At 40.7% G+C, this 24088-nt stretch overlaps 1 protein-coding gene across 2 annotated transcripts in view; it reads right to left on the minus strand.

Annotated features, from left to right (window-relative positions):
• The window catches only part of LOC139445567 (metabotropic glutamate receptor 3-like), a 94091-nt gene that overhangs the window by 43165 nt on the left and 26838 nt on the right, over window positions 1–24088 (minus strand). For both annotated transcript variants that reach the window (XM_071226724.1, XM_071226725.1), the window contains one exon: window positions 1365–3242. In XM_071226724.1, coding sequence (XP_071082825.1) covers window positions 1365–2733 — 1369 coding nt within the window. In that variant the 5' untranslated portion in view covers window positions 2734–3242. The remainder of the gene's footprint in view (window positions 1–1364; window positions 3243–24088) is intronic.

Below are 24088 nucleotides of genomic sequence, written 5' to 3' on the forward strand. Positions count from 1 at the left end.
CCAAATTCTTATAAATCTCACAAGGATAATTGCAGGCTTACAAGCCACCGATGTATTGTATCTTTTTAGAGATAAACACAGACTTTTTAAAAAGTCAACACATGAGGGACATTCATATTCTAAATCCCAGTGAACTATGACAGGGCAGACAATAGATGGAAGTTCAAAATAAGGGAAACACGAATCGATGACACTTAATACAATGTTGTCGCTATGGGATTTTAATATTCGACATCTTAGAAGCTCAATGATGACAGGTCCAATGGATTTCAACTTCTTTTCTCATTCAATGTGCTTGTCAACACGTGTTTCACAAAGTTACTTGCATCTGTACCAAAACGTCTCGTTGAAAAAAAAGCATAGAAGTTAAAATCCATCAATGACGCTAAAGGTTTATGAGGCGGGTGATGTTAGTCTGTATGTCCGTGAATACACTGACCCCCTTGCAGAGTGAAGCACTATAAGCATATACTGGCAGGATTTTGTGTAGAATATGGATCATATTAACGTCGCGTCCAAGATTATTGCACTTATTGCACTTATATAACGACGTGCATGTACGTGTGTGTGTTTGGGTGGCTGCTTGTACTAGTCCGGACTCATGCCGATTTATAGTGCTAGCTCACTGAGATACCATGCCGCAGTTTAACATGAATATCCCACTCAGACACAGTATACTGACTCCGAGCCGACCAGTCCTTGTTTTAGCCCCTTAATGCCGAGCGCCAGACAGGGTAACAACAAGTACCATCTTTTAACGTCTTTTGGTATGACGCGGCCGGGGATCGAACCCCGGACCTTCCGCTCTCCGGGCGGACGCTCTACCACTAGACCACGGAGGCGGTCGGATCATGACAGAATGTTGATCTCAAACAATTCCTCGTGTCAATGATAAACTTGTTCCGACTGCGGTCGAGTGCGTTATGTTTGTTTGTTGTTTAAGGCCGCACTGAGCAATATTCCAGCTACATGACGGCGGTCTGTAAATAATCGAGTCTGACCAGACAATCCAGTGATTGGCATCATGAGCATCGATCCAAACAATTGGGATCGATGACATGCATCAACCAAGTCTGTGAGCCTGACCACCCGATCCCGTTAGTCGCCTCTTACGACAAGCATAGTCGCCTTTTATGGCAAGCATGGGTTGCTGAAGACCTATTCTACCCCGTATCTTCACGGGTCGAGTGCGTAATGTGTCCGAGCGAGTGTAAGATTCGCATTAACTAATATAGCACATGGATCAGTTTACTTCCAATCACTTAATAATTGTGAGAGATCATCATTGAAATCGAAATAGTTAAATCAAACATTTCAATTATATACCTTTATTATTAAATTGAAACTAAAATAAAATAACTTACCTTGAAAAGACACATTTTGAAGATACTGTTTATGTAGGGTTTCTCCATCAATCTTGGTCATTGCAGAACATAGTCGGTCGGTGTTTGGACACAGTTCCCTGTGCATCTTATCCAGAGCCAGGGCCATAGCATACACAGCGTCATATATAAACTGCACTTTTCCTTCCTGTTGGGTTAGCTTTCTGTCAAAAGGCTCGTACCCAGTACAGATAGTACCCACATCTTGTCTATACAACGTCTTGTCGCTCGGCCATTTACATTTATGAACCGCTTGCCAGTATTCCTTGAACCAGGGATTACGTTTATTAGAATGAGGATCGAGTCCGATGAAGTAATTTTCGAAAACCTTTATTGGGGTTGACTGAAGTTCTAGAGTTATTGCGCCTTGAGCGGCCAAATTATTCTTCTTAACGGGAGCATCATTTCGTCCCCAGGCATCGCTAGCTATCCATATAAATCTACCAGAATGATTCTGTCTAGTTGCCGCATCCAACAACCCCTTGGCATGTTCAACCCTACAAAAGACGATCACAACATTTGCTTTAGGCTTCTGAAGCAGTTCGTATATAACCTTGTCAAAAGTGCTGTTGTTAGCATTGCCTATTATTTTCACAGTTGCAGCCAAGCATATATTTCTAGCTTTGGCTTCCTGTTGGAATTGTTCAATGCCAGATTCTCCATACTCTCCTTCAGAAGCGACTGTGGACACGTAGGTCCAGTTAAACTCCTGGACAATGTCAGCAATAGCCTTAGCCTGTAGGTCGTCAGGGGGAACGGTACGTACAAAGTAATCGAACCTCGTTTTATCACTGAGAGCAGCACTGGTAGACGCGTAGCTTACCTGGGGAAGTTTGAACAACCGGAGCAAATTTGCCACCTGCATGGAAACAGTACTGTACGACCCTCCTATCACTCCTGCCACTGCCGTCGGGGTTGTCTTTGCCCTGGCTGTTGATCCGTCAGTACAAACGAATTCAGACGCATCTAGAGATGTAAAAGACGCCCTTATGAATTCAAGAGATTGTTCCAAAGCGTATGTAGCTCTAGCACAGGTGTCATAGATTGATGCTCCTAACCTTATTCCCGGAAGAACACTTTTGTTTCGGTTGATCTCGTCAATAGTAAACATCATCGCCTCCAGACGCTCCACACCCCTGTCAATGTTGATTGCCCCACATGCATGTTCCCCATCCCCTTTCTGGTGCACAGGGAACAGCCCGCCAAGCATGATCTCACCTGGAATGAAAGCTGTGATGATCTTTGGGGAGGTCACATTGGGACGGATATCAACCGCATGCGTCACCCTGCTGGTTAGGGGTACAAACAGCAGGAGTAGTAGGAGCCGGGAACAATGATCTGCTATCCCCATCGCCGCCAAATCTCAACAAACGTCTCTCGGTTTGTTACAGTTTCTCAATCATTTTAGTCAATAGTCTCCTCCACACATGAGGCGATCTCTCGCCAACCATCCGAACGTCGTGGCTGTTACATGGTCTTGAAGTTCCACTGATATTCACGTCGGTTCAGATGAACAATGTTTGATTTCAAAAATCCATTGTCAAACAACTTTCCACACTTATGTTGTTTCATATAAACCCATTAATTCCAGGCAATTATGTGCACGAGGTCGATACCTTGACTTGCAAGACACACACGCACCAGAACAAGGTCTACCGAGAGCGGCTTGTCCATTCTTCAAATGTGTCTGACGAGTCGGGAAGATTCAGCCCACAAGTTTTGATCAGTGTGAACTTTAGCGTATGGGGCGCGTCACTGCTGCTCTCCGCCGAAAGGACTCCGCTCTCTGTGGGCCCGGGCGACAGTCGTAGGCATTGCTTCCACGCCGCGAGCACTTCCTTCAACGAGATGGGATCAATGCTGCAAAGAGAAGTAAACCTATGGATACCACAAGGGGAAAACAAATCGCCAACGCTCGATGGAGATTCAGTGAGAAACGACTGCATGAAAATGCCTGAAATCTAATCATGGAATGCAGAATGCAGACTTTTCCTACAAAAGGTAATCAGCAAGCTAAGATTTCGAGCAATTGCCCCCAATAAAGACGGGATAACCATGTTAGCATTCACTTTAACAGGAAACTGTCCCTTGTTGAGCCTCCCCGTCTCTGTTGACCACACACACACACACACTGACTGTGGTCGCTCTTTAGTATATGGGTAGCACAAGGCACTGCGCACCTCCACACACTGCTCGTTATCCTAACAGAAGCGTGTACGGGATAATGAGAATGTTGTAAACAAGTTTACACGTGGCGTGCACTTTTCACGACATGTAGGTTAATATTTTATGGTCACAATAATAGGACATCTAATGAGCCTTTGAATATTATTTATTCACAATATGCTTTTACATTTTTAATGACGTGTAACTTCAGTAGGGTGAACTCTCGGCTTCTTCTCCATGCATATCACTCAACCTTGGATAAGGATATTGAGAAACTTCATACTTTTGCATCCATATGTTATAAATAATGACACAGAAAAGGGAGTGAATCAAGAAATAATATAAAGTATCCCTATCAATAATAGAGCAGTATATATTGATGTAGTTAGTTTCTTGGGATCGCGGGATTTGGAAAGGCTTGTCAACACGCTGAAACTGACAATATTGATTTGGTTACTTAGGAATATGGGCTTTATAACATAACTGCGTGAAGAAAATGAGGAAATATTACTTGATTTATGGGTAAGAAATTTGAAAGTTGAGACAAATTGTGTCAATGTATGCACAAGGCCGCTTCTGTGTTCTGGCGTGTGGCTGACAAGACCATGATCACATATATTCGTGACTGTTGTATCTTATTTTTTCAGCTTCACCGTGTGATTTCATATTTAGTTTAACTATCGTCATGAATATGGTAATAAATTGCTTTTGGTGAAGCTTTTTCGAATTAAACAGCTTACATGTCATCTTAGCTGTGAATGTTCTGTTATTCAAGCCTATTTGACTGACAATACAGTGTCTGATTTCCGGGTTTTTTATTTCAACATTATCACATTCTGTTATTCAAGCCGATTTGACTGACAATACAGTGTCTGATTTCCGGGTTCTTATAAAGAACACCGATTTTCTCATCAAATGAGAGGGGCGGTACCCTAAACATCCCGTGTTCAAGTTTCAGTGGCCTATTGGGGGTAATCATACACTGTTCAACGCGTCATATTGCATGAGCAAAAAGGTGTAAATAAAAGCTACAAAACCATTTCCATAATCATAAAACATCTCTGCTAAGAGCAGAATCTGTTGTACGAATGCGATTATCAGAAGCATGTGTTTATGAATCACTATGAAGTAGTGATGATACCAGGTGTTGGAGAAAGGGGAGCGTATCCTGCTCCATTGGAGGCTTCCATTACGAACACATGCAAAGGCAAGTCAATTGTTCACTTGAACAAACAAGGGAACGTATGGGACAAGTCAAAATAGAGAATTGTATCCGCCATCCAATCTTTTAAATCCTGGCAGAAGGAGCATGCTCATTTTTACCTCAGGTGCTGTGGAGGAATGAGATTCTGGATGGTTTCCATATAAAGAAATTGTTGACTACTGGAAAGTTAATGCGATCTTACAAACAAAAATATCGAAATTGTTTGTCTGCATCATATTCATTTCAATTAAACTTGTCTAATCACAACCTATCTCGTATTCATGCGCTCAGATTGTATTTGATTAAACATATGTTTGTTGGATTCTGAAAATCGAAATCTAAAACGAACTTCATTCCTAATTTATATGTGTATGAGTCTCCGTTCCCACTCAACTACTGGAATTTATTCATTTTTGTAATGCGTGTATTGCGTACACATACTGGTACTATGAATGTTTTAGTCAGCATACTTGCTGCCTGTTGACAACTAATATTGTGGGTCACTTGCTAATTCTCTTCTAGTTGGGCCTGTTACGTTGAAACGTACTGGAATAGTCACATGACATCGATTGTTTCGTTAGTTTCATGTACTTGCAATGTAAGGCCTTAATTACTCCGCTGAGTAGTCCGAGGAGGCGGTTGAAGGTGTGACGGCCCGTACATCACACGTCCGTAACATGGGCTACGGCAGGGAGACCTGCTAGGTCTGAATATTTCATTCCCCATCTAAAGAATTAAAGCAATCCAAAACCCACGTGTCTAACGGGAACACTGCTAAGTGGCCTACTGTCGGCGCATCCTTAGATGTCAGTCTGATCTTGTCTGTTAAAGGTAAATGGCCACGAATAATATTCAGTGTATTTACGTCATCAATTCAGACTTAATTTTGAGTCAATACTTGTTTTACTATGCATTGCTCTTTTGTAACCGATTGGCTTTTTTTATTGGTCACGTTCTGCTGTAAATATTTACGAGATACATCAATAGCATTTGTGCAAACATATTTACTCTGTACACGAACACTTTCAAGAGCGTTAATATCCTGAAAGAAAAATACATTTATTCGTATCATAAACACAGAATGTGCGCAACGGTTAATGAAAATCGTTCGTTCGTATCTGGGCTGCATCACATAGGCGTGCTGAGATCCTATAATCGTTTGTTTGAATCCCATATTCGCATCGATAATGATAGACTGCCTGCCGGTGTCAACGTGGACTTATATCGGTACTTGTCCCATACAATTTAAGGGGCCGATCGGGTAGCCAAGTGGTTATAAAGCCTTCGCTCCTCACGTCGAAGACCCGGGTTGGATTCCCCACATGGGTACAATGTCAGAAGCCTATTTTTGTGTCCCCCGCAGTATATAGTGCTGGAATATTGCTTAAAGCGGCGTAAAGCCCTATTTACTCACTCACTATACAATTTAGGCTTACCCGGAACGCAACGTGACTAAGAAACGCCACTATTTATATTTTCGAAATACTTTACCTACTGTGGACCTACTCATATATAAAGATATACACTTAAACGTTGAATGGTCGTATGCACATGTACTTTAGTCTCTCTTATGATTTGATTTAATTTTTTTTGCTTCATTTAGGATATTCTTCTTTACTAAATTTTTCATGTAGTTGTGTTTCTAGGTTTGTCAGCACCATACCTGTGCTGATGAGTTTCATCAGAGTAGTAAACGTCTGAGACCTGCATCATTTCGGACTCCCACATTAATATTACTGGGGTAGTGTTTAAACTAACTCACTCATGTAGTTGACTGAACGAAAAAAGAATTCACAGGTTTTTTGTTGTTTTTTTCTATTAGATAAAGAGGTAAAGAAGGTGTAAACGGGGTAAATACGGAATAAATGAGGTAAAGACGGGTAAACGAGAAACGCTCAGTCATGACATAATTCTTGTGAAGTAAACTAATCAGGACTCTCTCCCGACAACGCCCTTCCTGTACATGTTCGTTACAGACGAGGAACACAGAGAGACGTACATGATGCCAAGTATCAAGATATTGGCTAAACGTAAATCACCATCATTCAATATTTAACTCAGTTAACCCATTCCTCCCTCCTCCTAACATGCCTATTCTGCGGATTACTTTAGAGCCACAAGGAATTGTTGCAGTTCGCCACGTCACACAAGTTACAGCGTTCTCGCAGAGTCATGTTACGTTACACCTTCCTATGGTTATAGTGAGTGAGTTGGGTTTAACGTCACTTTTAACAGGTGAGGTGAGGTGAGGTGAGGTGAAATTTGGTTTAACGTCGCGTCCAAGATTATTGCACTTATATAGCGACGGGCATGTACGTGTATGTGTGTGTGTGGCTGATTGTACTAGTCCGGACTCATGCCGATTTATAGTGCTAGCTCACTGAGATACCATGCCGCAGTTTAACATGAATACCCCACTCAGACACAGTATACTGACTCCGAGCCGACCAGTCCTTGTTTTAGCCCCTTAATGCCGAGCGCCAGACAGGGTAACAACAAGTACCATCTTTTAACATCTTTTGGTATGACTCGGCCGGGGATCGGACCCCGGACCTTCCGCTCTCCGGGCGGACGCTCTACCACTAGACCACGGTCCTTTGGTTATAACCTTCGAAGATCGTGTCTACCACATGAAACATAATTTATGTAATACTGTATGTCTGAATAACTCGTATGTATAACATCGCACATATCACACGAGGGCTATGTATCTTTAAAACTCGCATATATAACATCGCACATACCGCATGAGGGCTATGTATCTTTAAAACTCGCATATATAACATCGCACATATCACACGAGGGCTATGTTTCTTTAAAACTCGCATATATAACATCGCACATACTATATATGAGGGCTACGCATCTTTAAAACTCGCATATATAACATCGCACATACCACATGAGGACTATGTATCTTTAAAACTCGCATATATAACATCGCACATACCACATGAGGACTATGTATCTTTAAAACTCGCATATATAACATCGTACATATCACACGAGGGCTATATATCTTTAAAACTCGCATATATAACATCGCACATACCGCATGATGGCTATGTATCTTTAAAACTCGCAATAGAAGATAAAACATGTTTCAAATGGCGAAATGGGAACTAACTCTGCTTGCTTAAGTGGAAGTGCAAGGGGTGCCCACGTTCGAAACTAAACGCACTTGAAGGGACAATGTACTGCGCCCTAAAACTATTTTCGAACTACATATTTTGTCAGTTAAAAGTAAGTTTATGACTTTTAAGTGGAATAATGAGAAAATGGAGAATGTACAAACGTGTAGTAACTATAAATTAACGAACATCACTAAACAAGATCTTGGGTTCATTAATATTGATGAGTTATTCTGGAACAAGTTTCCTGAAAGGTTTGAGGTCATCGGTCAGAATTCCTGTCTCATCTCCGAATTCCATTTACTGGTTAGGATATAACATTCCTGTTCATATTGACCACATCTTTTATGATTTGTAACTATGTTAGCTAAATTTAGTTATCGCATGAGAGTGGGGACGCTATTTATTTTTCTTCCAATCACTATAACAAACGAGAATGTCTGTTGCTAATATATATCTACGCAAAATATTTACAAATGTGGGCCCAATGATCCAACTTAATGAAGCTTCGCGATTCATAAATGTGGGCGCTCCTGTTGCAATCAATATGACGGAAAACGTGGGTCTACATATAGAAATTGATTCCCAGCACAAAGATAACCCTTTGAATCTTTACGATATATGATATATAAATGTTGACCCACTTGTTTCGATCACCACAAATGACGTGCAAAATTTGATCTACATTTTACAACAGGATTATCAGCACTACACTAACCTAACACAATGAGCATATCACACACAACATACCACAACTTTCTAAAATGTGGACCCACCTGCAGCCATCTTTATCAAGTACGCGCACATTTGGGAAAAACTACCACAGTAAACTACGGCTGTAACGAACTCAAAGGGACCACTAAGTTTAGTTCGTTATAACCGTAGTTCGTTATAGGCATATATACAGCATAACTACAGCAAATTTTAGGGACAAAAATGTAAGTTCGTTATATCCGTCAGTTCGTTATAACCGTATTTTACTGTATTCACGAGTTTCTTTTTTAATCGACAAGAACCGTTTCTAGTTACTGATGGAAAGATGTAGATAATATATTTAAACATTTTATACTATTTACCAATATACACTCCTTGACACGTTTACGTCAAACACTTCGAAAACATTTATACGTCAAACACTTCTTCACACTTTTTAGTCAAACACTTCTAGACACTTTTACGTCAAACACATCTCGATATTTATATGGAATATACTTTTAGACACTCATAGACACTTATGCGTGTACGTCAAACACTTTTAGACACTTACACGTCAGACAACTCTAAACACGTCCATGTACGTCACAATTTTTTGGAGACATATACGTCACAAATTTCTAGACACGTACATGTACGTCATACACTCCGAGACAGCCAATATATCATACTCTACAAGACACAGACGCTAATGAAATTGGCCAGTAACGTTTCAGCTGGTGATTTGTTTGACAAGGGTCTGCCAAGGAACAATCTAGTTTCCATGATATGTATGGCATGGACTTGCAAGATAACGATTCATATCGGAATTACTCAATCCAGAAAGTATATCACCATTTTAGTCTATTTCTATTTCTGATTTATTTCCAACATTAGATTTATTTCCAGTAATTTCGATTCAGTAAGAACCTTGCCTCTGCTTTCAGTCGCTGCAGGTGTGTTTTGTCAAACTGATGGGGAAAAGTTTATGTTTAATCACTTCTTTCGGGCAATCTTATTATCATGAAAACGGAATCCCGGACCTAAGATGACACATAACGATTTTCCCACAAATGCGTGTATTCCATTTCACTCCAGACATAGACAATTGCGCTTGGAAACCCGATCTAGATGTATATTGATCTATAAGGACTGCCTATATTCTACTGACAGGCGCTTATTTCAGTCGGACCCATCGCGATCTGATAATCTGATAGGCATAAGATCGCGAGCAGCCCGCGGACTACAGAGGGTGCAGGGAGGCCAGGGGGGTTGCACGGGGCATGAATGATGGGATGCGAAGCAGATTATACCCTGACCAGGCCGAGGAGTAGAGAGAGTTTATAATGCCAGATTAATAGCCTTTTAGCTACTCCAAGATAACGAGGGTACCGAAAACTGTATTCTTTTCCTGGCAGTATTTAATTTTCATATCATTCACTTCGACTGCCTCAGTTCAGTAATGCGGAAATAATACACCAGACAATATTTCCGGTTGTGCGGTTGTCTCTAAATTCCGGAACGGGGCAATGATGGATTGATGCCTAAACTCCCAGCTGTAGTATAAAAATGACAAACTGCCCGCGAACACAATGCCAAGTTTATGACGACTAGTCAATCGACAGTTGTTGCACTGCTAAGAGACAATTGTGTTTCTGCGTCCGCTGAGTCAAATCCCTAGGAAATCTAATTGCCTTCCTTTAACGCTTCTCAATCCCCGTGTCACATGTTCGCAAACCATTTCAGAGCCATTAATAGAATAATATTATATTACTTTATATGCGTGCTGGTGTTTTTCATCGATCGTTACTAACGCGCAAATGCACCTGGGGACGATTTATTGTTACAAAAAACATTGTATACAAATGTTTATCTTGTGTTATGATGTGGGATATTATATGTTGATCTTATCGTGTGATTGTGGTATGATCATAGTATATAGTAAGTAAATAAATATGCACCCCACCGTTGTATGTGTCTCAAGTAGGAAGTAAAACATTATGCACACATAAGGTACTATTAGTCCTTCTTCCATTCCTTCATCATAAGATGCTGAAACACAATGATTTTGGTTTTTTGTGTAAGGGGCAGAACATACTTACTCTTTTCGCAAACACCTGGTGCGTTCATATCCGCCCTATGGTATGAATCTCTCTCTCTCTCTCTCTCTCTCTCTCTCTCTCTCTCTCTCTCTCTCTCTCTCTCTCTCTCTCTCTCTCTCTCCTTTGTTTCTGACCAGAAAATGATTAGATAGTGTTCCGGTTTTTGTCATTAAAGCGTAATTATTCATTTATTCAATATATGGATGTGGCACTCAGTCGTGTTCATGACATGCACATCTCTATCGTATTGTTCGCTAATCTTCTTCTAAATATTTCGCACGATAACCACCAAATACTGTCGGCATCGGTGTGTATTGGAAACACCGAATTCATATACTTTCTATTCTTTGCAATGATGTGTACCTTACTGGTACATGGCACTATTTCAGATTCTCTAACACGATCACGGCACAGCAAACATATATATGTTTGTACATCTCGTTACTTACCGCCTGCATGGTCTTGTGGAGAGAACATCTGCATGGAGACGGAAGGTCGATGGTTCGATCCCCGGTCGCGCATACCAAACGATGGTTCATGAATACGACAGTAAACGCCATTTTTACTTCACCTAAACTTCATAAGTGTCTTCAATGTCTTGAATTCTAATACTTTAACACATGCCTTCTTATATTCATCTGATATATTTACAACGCCACTCAAGAATAGAGACAACCTTAAAAGATATGACGCATTATATTTCAACGAGTTCAACGCTTGAGTAATTATATATGGGTTTTAATAATGTAGGTATGCGCAGCTCAATGTTGAATTTGGTTCTGGTGATGTAAGGGCATGTTATATATCCGACTTCCAATGAGACTCGTATGCTAACACCCTTCAGTGCTCGCAGAGCCGCGCCCCAGCCCTAACAAATTAAGCTAGACAGGTCGGTCAAGAAAAAGCCCTTTTGTAACCCTTTGATCACACTGAACACTGACTGCACAGTGCAGCATTAACCGCTTCCTCAGCAAAGTGTCTGATCGTAATAGGCGCGGATACCGATGCAGAAAAGACTACTGCTAATTATTTCGCCTGATCCTGTCATTAATATCAACCGACATTTCCCATTATATGCCCACGACCACTAGGATTTTGTGGCATTTCATAGGATTACCTCAACCCCCACCAGCATTACCTCCTTTTACCATCTAAACACAGGCGATTGAAGCGAAATATTTACATCAACTGCCCTGCCTCATAATTATTTAAATCGATTTTGGATTTTGATATATCTCGTGTTTTCCAATTGGTAACCCACTTAAGCTCTAGCTTTTGTAGAAACAAATCAGAGCGTTCTTTGAACAAAATTACAGTTCGGAGTTGAAAGAAAAACAACTTTTGTTAATGTCAAACTTCATGTTCCAAGAACAGCGGTAGCTTGTGTACACATGATGATGAACGTGTGGACATTTTGTCCGCTGATTGAATACCACGCCGACCAGAATACTAACTCCACGAGGAACATAATACGACAAAAAACGAGGATGGGTCAAGGTTTCTTTTTATCATGCCTAAATTTGCTAAGTTTTCTTTTGAAGGTATTGATCTTGATTTTATGATAAAAGTGACTTGAGATGTGAAATATAACATTAATTAGTTAGGATTCTACAACCATTGATTTTATATTCACTGCCCGAAGACACGAACGTGAAGTTCTTAGAAAATTGTCGCATTTTTATTAAGATTCTCTCAGAATAGATATAGCCTGAGCTGTTCAAAAATGTACAACTAGTTATTTAATGATATTCTTGAATATCTTCACGCTCATTACTGTCAAGAAGGTGAAGTCTGAACATCGCGGGGTTTTAGCGTGTCACTCTAACTAAACGACCTTTGCTGCAATTCCTTTGATTAGTCTAAATTGGTCATGAATCGACTAAAATTCAACGACGGCTTCCGCAGATGAAATCTCACGTCCTGAAATGTTCCTCTCGTAATGAGTGCTTTTGCCTTCAAATCAATGACCAAGGTAAGCTGGCAATGTCCAGGTCATCTTTGGTATTCAGCACCGGTCAAGCCACTAACTCGCTGATGACTCGCACATTTGCTAATCACCCTGACACTGGGTGGGGTCTGACCACATTACATTCAAATCAAGCGTGAATTAGCCAGGAATTAGCTACTCAGACTGACCAGTTTCCAGAAAGACCAATCGGATATTATCAACCCGTTTAGCCTTCTAATATACCTTATTTTCCATCGTTGATCACGGCCCTCTCGGCGGGTTATAATCAACGTATTTGGAGTTGTGGCCTAATGTAATCTCAGACTACCTCGTTTAGTTCTAGATCCTGCCAAGGTTAGCCTCAGACTATCTCTTCATCCATTGTTCTGTATGCACAGCCCCTTCGTCTATTACCGCGCGTCCGTGGTGTAGTGGATAGAGAGTTTGCCCGGAGATAGCGGAATGTTGGCGGTTCGGTCTTCTAGCCTCGTAATACGTAAAGGTGTTTAAAGATGGTATTTGTTGTTAACCTGCCTGACGCTTGGCGTAAAGTGGATAAAACAAGTACTAATCGGCTGGGTGTCTGAATGTGGTGTCTATGTTAAACTGAGGCATGGTATCTCACTGGACTATCACTATGAATCCGGAACTAGTCCAGACTACAAGCACACAAGTCGCTATTAAAGAGAAGTAATCTGACTTGATTTTGTTTGTTTGTTGTTTAACGCCGCACTCAGCCATATTCCATGTATATGACGGCGGTCTGAAGATCAGTGAGTCTGGACCAGACAATCTAGTAATTGATATTATGAGCATCTACCCACGCAACTGGGATACGATGTAATGCATCCGCCAAGTCAGCGAGCCTGATCACCCGATCCCGTAAGTCGCCTCTTACGACAATCATCGTCGACTCTTCACGGGTTGAGGTAATCTTGAACGCGGGATAATTTTCACCTCACCTGAATCTACTGCAATATATGCACATTCTCTTCGTCTCTCGCACAACATACATCCCATTCGTCTATTGCAATAAAAAGAAACTCGGTATATTCGGCTATTGAATAAAACAACACTCGGTATATTCGTCTATTAAAAAAATGGACACTCGGTATGTTCGTCTATTACAATAAAACAATACTTGATGCATTCGTCTAATGCAATGAAAGGGGTCTCGGTATATTCGTCTATTGCAATAAAAGGACACTCGCCATATTCGTCTATTGCAATAAAAAGACACTCGGTATATTCGGCTATTGCAATAAAACAACACTCGATAAGAGGAATCCCGGTATATTCGTCTCTGGCAATATAAGGACTCTCGGTATATTCGTTTATTGCAATACTGGGACACTCAGTATGTTCGTCTATTGCAATACTGGGACACTTGGTACACTTGTCCATTTCAATAAAAGGACACTTTGTATATTCGTCAATTGGAATTTTCTGTGTATACATATATTTTAACAATTTCAAAAATGTTATTCTTTGTCTAAAGACATCAGGTATCTTACATACCTTTACGAAATCTCTAGCCACAGAAAGATATAAAGATATACTCTAGTAAATGTTGTTTTACGCCACAGAGATTCCACTCATACCATGACTCTACCTGATCCCTGGAAGCAGTTCTTAAGGCGCGCTAGGATTACTGGAGATCTCTGTTACCCCGGAGCACTACAGGGGGTCTCTGTTACCCCGGAGCACTACAGGGGGTCTCTGTTACCCCGGAGCACTACAGGGATGCTGCCGTCCATAAAAACATATCGTTGTAGGTTCAGTATGAAGCATGCATTAAATCCACACCGTAGTTTCATTACAATGATGTAATGCTCACCAAAACCGACACTAAGCCTGAGTCAGCGACTTACATCTTCAAACAGGACCAGTGATCAACATCCACATGCCCTTGTTGTCATATGTCAAACAGCCCTGGGTCAGCACCTGTGTCTGGGCGAGTCCGATTGACTAGACAAAGTACGTTGCAACCACATAAGTGAAGTAATAATCTGTCACGCTAAGAACCATATGCCTCTTCGAAAATGGAATGTGTTCGCAAAGCGTTTACAAGCATGAGATTTGCCAAAGCGCCTTTTATTATTTTATAAATACTTAATTTGTTTTAAAGTTGTCTACAACAATTCATTAACTGCATCATTTCAGGGCATTACGATATACAGTATCAACCTTTGTTGGCTAGAAGTCTTGTTCTCTGAACCATAGCTAAAAATTTCAATATCTATCAATATGCAGAATAATCTATTGTTTATCAAAAGTCGTTTCTCACATTTGTCCATCACCTATTGAGCTTGTACGCCTGTTCCTTTGTAATAGGGTGACCGCGGAACGAACTTTACAAATCTCTGTTTGAGTTTTAAAACTTTTCTTCATCACCAGAGCACCACAACGAAAACACGTTGCTCAAACTCTAAATTACCACAGACCTTACCCCGAGACATAGAGTAATAGGAGATTGACTGGGCGCGTACACCACCGTCAGATTAACACTTGACAACCCTCAGCACTGCTCCCTCCAACTCTAGGAAATCCCACCAGCGTTGTCTTTCAATACAAATAGACATTGGTCAAATGTCATGCGGGCAATTCAAACCCCCCGTCTCAAGCAAATGAAACCAGGATAGGCAAAACAAAGTCCTAACAGAATCGATGACGTTTCTGATCTAATAATGATCAAGATCCTCACCGCTCGTGTGCGGTGTTATGAGCAAATCCTCGTTCATAGCCTCACTTGTTTGCCCTACTGGTAATGAGATTTTTGTCCGACTAATTAAGTTTAGCTTTTGGTAATTGAACTGATTATTAATTACAGAGGAACATGACTGGAGTCAAATATACCGCGGACATAGCATTGTCCAGCAGCTAGGCATCAAATGTGATATGTTTACTCGGTTGATTAAACATCCTGGTATTGTACTAAATCATGCATTCGTAAGGTTATGTATAGTGGCTAGCGGTCAAGACGACTGGCGGATGCTTTGGAGCCATCATTTATCCATCAAGAAGCACTTAATACTTAACAATTGGTCTCAGTTTGTGTTAATATATCAATTACCACACGTACTTGAAGCCTCCACACAAAGTAGCATATCCAAGTTGCCATGGGACTGCAGCAATGCGTGGTCAATGGTCACGTAGTGTTCCATTAGGTACCATCAAGTTCAGTGGTCAGAATTACAGACCTGATTGACATAACGGTGTTTTATGCAATAATAGACACAAAAATGGCGGTTTCTTCGAAAGAGAAGATTTTATTTTCTTTAGATATGATTTAATACCTTTCAATTCTACTAAATCTGTATTATGAGGATGCATCACTAAATCTAAATGATGCTTGAAAGGGGGATGAAAGTACGGTTATATATAATCTTCAGGGACGCAAAGAAACAAAGCCTTACTGAAATATTTCATCTAATGTATTTGACAGTCAATATAATCACGACTTTGTCTTTCCAATTACCGTGGGATTCGAGACATTCTCTAAAGCCTTTGAACGTTGGGCATTAAACTCTCAAAATCTATCGTGTCGATATTTCTCAGCGCAGACGAAACTTTCATTTCATGATAACACGAAGGCACTCGACTAATCTAATGAAATATTAAGTTAAAGGATTTCTTAAAGGTAAAAACTGACCGAATCATATTCTCTTTACAACGTCGGGGAATTTTCGTCAGACTATTCCCTCATGCTGCAATACCGATACGGCCGTCCTGGCGTCCATTGGAATCAATGCTTTATTCCTAGTGAAAGAAGTGTTAATCGACTTCTATATCCTCTTTGCTTTGGACCGTGCTGGAATCGATGCTTTACATAGGGATGCACGCTTCAGACCCTTTCCATCAGACGTACTAATAGCGTTATCGGCAACGTAAGAATTTTTGGAAAATAGTTCCTGGCCGATGGCTCCTGTGTCCAGCCGTTCTATTCTAGATTTCTCTCGACTTAGGGCTGGGGGATGAGGGATTGATTGTACGTACATTGCTCTATACCGTGACATTGGTCTAAATTCACGCTGTCACCCCAGTGCAGAAATTCTCTATAGCTTTGCGCTGTGATTCTCCTCGTATGACTGTAATCTCCCAGATCAATATTTAGAACCAGAGACCAATGTTAGATGACCACGGCTGAAATAGCGAAACCATACCGAAGCCTATGGGGGCAACGGAGCAGAAAATGGTCCTTGACAAATGGGTCTGGAAGATTTGCTTTCCCGCCCTGGTAGGGATGGACGATGGTGAGGAGATACGGGAATTCAAAAAACCATAAAACAAATTGCTTTTCACTCTACACGGATCACCCGGTGGCTTTAATTCTCTTTCATGTAGAGGCGACGTCCTTTAAGACATAGTTGCTAAAGTGGGAATATTTAACGAAGTACATATCTGGGTGACGCTAATGTCAGAGGTATAGTTCTAAAGGATGAAGGGCATTGTTCCTGTCAATATGAATCAGGACTTCGGAGAATATCACGTAAACTAACGCCATCATTGACTTATCAATACGTAGTGTCAACCATTGACTGGCCATAAATGATTCATAAGCTATTTGTTCTCCATGTCATATTAACCAAAGTATTAACTGCTCTATACCACCTCCGCCTTTACTTAACATAACATTCTATACTATCTCACGATCGCGAGGGAGTTGTACATTAGTATCATATCATGGTAGAGTATTTAAGCTCCGTACTTACCCACAGGTAATTGATAGGGATAACCTCGTTCTGCCCCACATTCCACAGTTTGACGATTACACATGTGTGCAAAGAACTAAACGAACAACTGATTTCGTCAACATGTCGTGATGTTTCGCACGGACTCGAGGTAATGAGGTTATTCAGTGTAATGGACACACTAGATGCGAACTGATGACTTATGACGCTATGACTTCTCAGAGAATCATACAAAAGAAAAAGCATAATTTATTTTTCTGCAATATTACTATATTTATATAAATTATATCATTCATCTGAACAATGCCACTTCTTCCTTCCATTGATGACCTATCACATTGTAGGTCAGAAAGTATTTTCACATCGCATGTATGTTTAGAATAGTTTCATGTGAAAGTTTATAATTGTTGCACAAGTAAGTTTTGAATAGTTTCATATGTAAATTTGGAACAGTTTCACATGTACAATGTGTGTTTAGAATAGTTTCATGTGTATATTTGGAACATTTGCGCATGTATTTTTAGCATAGTTTCAGATGTATGTTTAAAACAGGTTCATAACAGTTTAACAGTTTCATCATCTGCATGTCATTCAACGAGTAACTATGTTACAGTGAATCGTGTGTGTAGACCCGGACTGATGGAAGCGAACAGTCTTTAATAGATGAGAATTACAGGGGTGATATGACCAGACGCTGTCGAATACGAATAAACGAAAATAATTATAAAATAAATAAATACGTGACGTGAACTGTGAACAAACGTAGGCTGATAAGAAATGAGATGCGAATAGCTGTGAATAGAAATGAATACAAGCGGACTGGTGTGAATGCACTTGAGAGAATGCACGCAGACTGATGTGATGACGCGAACCTAAGTGAATAGATGCGCACCCGTGGGAATGCACGCGGGCCGATGTGATTTACACGCGGACCTATGTGAATAGATGCGCACCCGTGGGAATGCACGCGGGCCGATGTGATTTACACGCGGACCTATGTGAATAGATGCGCACCCGTGGGAATGCACGTGGGCCGATGTGATTTACACGCGGACCTATGTGAATAGATGCGCACCCGTGGGAATGCACGCGGGCCGATGTGATTTACACGCGGACCTATGTGAATAGATGCGCACCCGTGGGAATGCACGCGGGCCGATGTGATTTACACGCGGACCTATGTGAATAGATGCGCACCCGTGGGAATGCACGTGGGCCGATGTGATTTACACGCGGACCTATGTGAATAGATGCGCACCCGTGGGAATGCACGCGGGCCGATGTGATTTACACGCGGACCTATGTGAATAAATGCGCACCCGTGGGAATGCAGAAGCGGGCTGATCTGTTCACAAAGAAACGCGTGTAAATCACATCAGCCCGCGTGCATTCCCGAGGGTTGAATACAAGCGGCTACCTGGTCATATTTAAGAACAAAGATACAGATAGGATGCATAATGAGTATGGCCTATACAAGGCCATTTTGTTCTCAAGACACGCCTTTAGCCGCAATAGTATTTGCACAAAGTCTTATTAACCACGTATATTGACGCCGGTATTGTCGCATTTGTTCTCAAAGGAACGATTGTGATGGTGACCTATATTAATCATTATAAACAACAATGTCACAATTCCGTGCTTCGCCTCACAGCGTTAATGGCTACTTTGTTTACAATAAATATCTTATCAATATTTCACATCACCATATCGACATGATGCTAAGGCCATGCCACCGTGGACACAAGCATACTGATTTCTTCTGTCTCTCATATAAGATCACAATGGTCATGTCATTGGCCATGTATCTGTGTGTAGTTCTGTACATGAATGGCTGACACAAATGAACATTTCTCAGTGTCTTCAGTTTATGTGCTCACACCGACGATATAGACGTCAAGCAATCGCAAAACAGAGTGCAGGCTTAAAACAAACCAATTGTCACCGATGTAGTATTAATAATATCTAAGATGAATATCACTTTTTACTTATTTGTCAATTTTATGTCGATTTAAAAACCCAAATCATTCATGATTATTTGTTCAAGTACCCTCATTTGCATACATTTGACTTACTGATGGATACTTAAAATACAGTTAGATGTTCGTCAATGTCCATGCTATGTATCTTAGAAAGCATGCACTTACTCAACGAATTAAGTTAACAGTTGTCATGGTTATTGGTGTATATTCTATTGCATAAATATACTCTGACATACATAGAAGGTCCTGGGTCTTCTCAGTGTTAAGAAATAAAGATTGATTTATGTTTATTTCTGGTTTCTGTTTTCCATGTCAAGCACATAGTTTCAACAAAATCGTTTATGCGTGAAGAAATTGAGTGTTCACCAATAAAATAGTTTGAAAACATTTATTGTCATTAAATCGTCTCATTGGAATCGTTAATAAAGAATTCTCTTAATTGTTCGTTCGAAAGAGATATATTTGATTAGGGGATAAATAATAACTTCCACAGAGACATATTCACATTCTCTAACTTGACAGAACTATAAAGTTAGATCAAGGTGAGTTTCTACGACAGTGTCATCGACCGTTGCCACGGAAGACCCCCAGACCAACCCAATGACGACAAAGAAAGCTAAGTGTTTCAGCACAATGATATTACACTACTTGCCCTTGTACACAAAGCAAATAAATTCATACTACAGATCTGTTTGAAGCTTGAATATATATGGGAATTTTACAACCTCAGCCAGCCCTTCGAATACAAGCTATTGTACGAAAGTAGATCTTAACCTTTGTATGGTCCGGTTCTGAGCTGCCATTGACTATTACTGTGGCCACATATGCAAGATGTGGCCTGCTACCCAACTTCAAAAGATATTTAATAGGTTTAAAGAAGAATTTCCCGAGACCAGAGCCCCGATGCCAGAGCTGTGGGTCCCTGAATAAACCCCTAACGGTATAGTTAACTGAGGGAGCCACTGCCTTAGTCCTCAGATGGTCACACATGCCAATGTAATTTGTCTTTCTCTATATTTAGCAGTGACCCGGATTGGACGTACATGATTCAATACCTCTGGAGCTGAGTGCGGAACCCTTCCCTCAACATATATCAAAATATATGGTTGTCTAGACCGTTCACCGCGGCTATATAGTGCACTCAAAGCACATAAGGCCAGCTCCTGGACACTTGGACCTTCGCTTAATGTAGTTTGCTTGGGTTAAGGCAATTAATCACGACTCCGACAGCTTTCTCAATAGCAAAATAAATACGGCTAAGTAAGGATGGCTCGGATTCGATCTAAACGTAGCTTTTTCATCTCACTGACACCACCATAACAGCAGACCTGGTCTGTCTTAAACCCAAGTTGTTTAATTATATTCCACGTCAATACCTCCATCGGTGTGGACCATTGTATTGCATTCACACCTAAAATGTGTTTAAGTATTAAATACCCGTTAGACATGTTTAGCTCTAAACCTGTTTGGAATTGAATCGTACATGGAACAAAAGTTTTGTATCTGTACGGGTGAAAGGATTTAACTTCAAGTGAGTGAGCTGGGTTTGGACATGTTTTCCAGTTATATCAGGGCGTGTCAGCTTCATGCAGGAAGAAATCCCGAAGTGATGCAGGTCTCAAACGTTTACCACTTTGGTGAAACCCACGGGCACGGGTACTGACAAACCTAGAAACATAATGGGGGCGAACCGGGATTCGAACCCACGATCATAGGTTTTTGGTGTGCCCAAGATATGCAGCTGCACAGCAAACATCCACAACATCCCCACAATGTGCGCGCTTAGAATACAGTCATTTTTATATGCTTAACAAGATTCAAAACATGTATAAGGACACATGCAGGATGAACATATTTTGGCCTCAAAACGGGACAAAATGGGACAATGAAGGTGTTCAAGTTTCTGTTGAAAATATAAACAGTTTTAGATTTTAAACATGTAAGATTCTGAGTAAGTCGGTCAGTCAGTCAGTCAGTCAGTCAGTCAGTCAGTCAGTCAGTATGTTTTTTCGCCGCTTTTCGCAATATTCCCGCAATATCAAGGCGGGGGACACCAGAAATGGGTTTCACACATTGTCCCATGTCGGGAATCGAACCCGGGTCATCGGCGTGACGAGCTAACGCTTTAACCACTGGACTACCCGACCGCCCCTGTAAGATTCTGAACACATATCTAAACATCTTGTGAACTCTAAACTTTGGTCAAATGTACGCGTTTAGGTTTGTGTTTGAATCTAATATTCTTACAGTGTATGTTTCATTAAGGTGTCAAAACCTGCCTAACGTTAAGTCTATACATAACGACTGATTCATGCTGCAACAGCAACTCCTGTACAGAGATACTGTATGAATACGTACACGGGCCACGTACAAACCGAACAGTAACTGGCGGACCCTTTCAACGCCATCTTACAAAATATATATTAACTTCATGAAATAGATAAATCTTTGACAAGGATGAGTTTATTTGGATGCACTGATACCGTTGGCACAAATCATTTCACCAAAGGTCAAAGAAGGCAATCTGTTCAATAAATATCTTATACAAGCTGCATTCACGACTATGACGTAACCCTGCTTATTACAGATCTTAAGGAACCATTCACACCAACAGAGCTTTAATCACAGCAACGTTTAACCTGGGTCAAACACCGAACAGGCAATGAATCCCCGTAACACCAACGTGTAAGTATTGACTTCATGAAGCGCTGATGAAGAGGATAATCCCCATTACAACCGACAGATGCATGGCTGATTGGCTGTTTTACTTAGTAATGGGTATTGTTAATGTTTAGCATTATACAAGAACATAATTAACGCAAACACTGTCTGTGTTTACATGGACCCTACAGATGTAGGATGCCACGCAGGATGTTTATTGACATTCCGAAATGTTAATGACATCATGTCATCATAGAAACTTGAATCCTTTCTCAATTTACCTCATCTCAGGGTTAAGAGTTTTCGTGCACGAAGAACAACAAAAATCGACTTCGATGTGATAACACAATTATAACATAAACTGAAGCAGTTATATATACACCTACGTTACAGAATAGAACCATTTACCTAGCAATGCGAGATGTCACTGATCTTTCATGTCAAGAACCGAAGATGCCCCACAATACATTTTACAATGGCTGTGAAAGATTTTACTCAAATTTTTAAGACTGACAAGTGCAATTGACCCGTGTCTATTTTACCCTTTTCTCATAAAAACAACTTGAAAACATACAGGTTTAAACCTTTTATGAGAGTAAATTCTTTATTAACTTATCAGTTTCAAAGAGTTGACAAATGTGTCTACATACATGTAACAGTTTTAATGATGACAGAATGATGTGATACGGAGTCCTAAGCTAAATATGCAACTTCAAAAGTCTTTTTTCTTCTCCGAACTTGATCACCGTCGTAAACCCTAAGTAGACCAAACACACTAATTCCAATACTCGACACGCACGTATAGCTGGAATAAAGCGGCGTAAAACAACACAGAAAACTTGAAACAAACAACTGCATCAGCTTCTAATCACTGCTGTATCCGGTCAAGACTTGATAATTTACATACGTCGTCATATAGCTGCAATATTGCTGTGTATGGCGGAAAACAAACCAATATACAATTTAACACTTGCAAACTTGGTCATTTTCGGTCACACATAGAACATTTGAGCGTTCATGACTAGTGTTCTTTACGACTGAACAAGGACTTTTTCCAGTGATAGTCAATGTGACACACACTAACGAACACAAACAAACCTGTTCAGTCCATCTTTAAAATCACAGACCTTTTTTCCATGATACATTAATGCAGACGCAGGTGTGTTTCAGGGATGTCCAGCCCTCGCATCTTCTTCATATTTCAGTCCTTCCACGACATTACATCTCCGCGGAAAAAAACACAAATCATAAACAGTTTTTTTATGATTTGTCGGAACGGCAAGGGACTATAGCTAAACTAATTGGCATGTTTCCAAACTTTACACCGATTTTTATGTTAAATGTGAGTTTGTCAATTACACCTTGTTCTTTAAAGATGAAGTTGCAGACATAACTAGGAACATCTGCAGATTTGTTCAATGCAAGGTCACATGTGTACATGCAGTGGCAATATTTCGCACTGAAACTGGAGCTCTGCAAACGCAATTACATGCTAAATCCCCAAGGGAAGCTCAGCTACAGTGCTGTAAAATTAACTACGGCATTTCAACAGCACCGATTCTCAATTATTCATCGCTATCTGGGTGCTTCAGAGGCGGCGGGTATAGGTGTAAAATTACCATCAAATGACGGACATTTCTTGGAAACTTGGAAGCGTTGACTTCCGTATTGTTCTTTTCATTACATCGCGTGGCTGATTTTTTTGCTGTCATGTGCGGAAAAGCTGTCGTTTGATTGCAGTGATTAACAGTTCAGATTCACGAAGCTGCAACGTCCGTTTGACATGCGTTGTAACGCTGAGGTCACGCTCTCTTGACGTCGGAATGGCAGAGTTGCATCTAGTCCCGGTATAATACTTGGACGCTCTGAATGATTGTGATTTTTCTTTGTGCTTTAACACCGCCCTCAGCAATATTCCAGATATATGACGGTGGTCTGATATAATCCATTCTGGACCAGAAAATCCAGTGATTGACATCGTGAGCATCGATCTACACTGTTGCATCAACCAAGTCCGCGAGCCTGATCACCCGATCCCGTTAGTCGCCTCTCACGACAAGCATGGGTGGGATAGGTGAGACGTGAGTTCGTTGAAGCGGTGGCCGAAATATTATTCAGTCACAAACAGACA

Source organism: Haliotis cracherodii, unplaced genomic scaffold (assembly GCF_022045235.1).
Source record: "Haliotis cracherodii isolate W230 unplaced genomic scaffold, xgHalCrac1.p SCAF_6, whole genome shotgun sequence".
NCBI lineage: Eukaryota > Metazoa > Mollusca > Gastropoda > Lepetellida > Haliotidae > Haliotis > Haliotis cracherodii.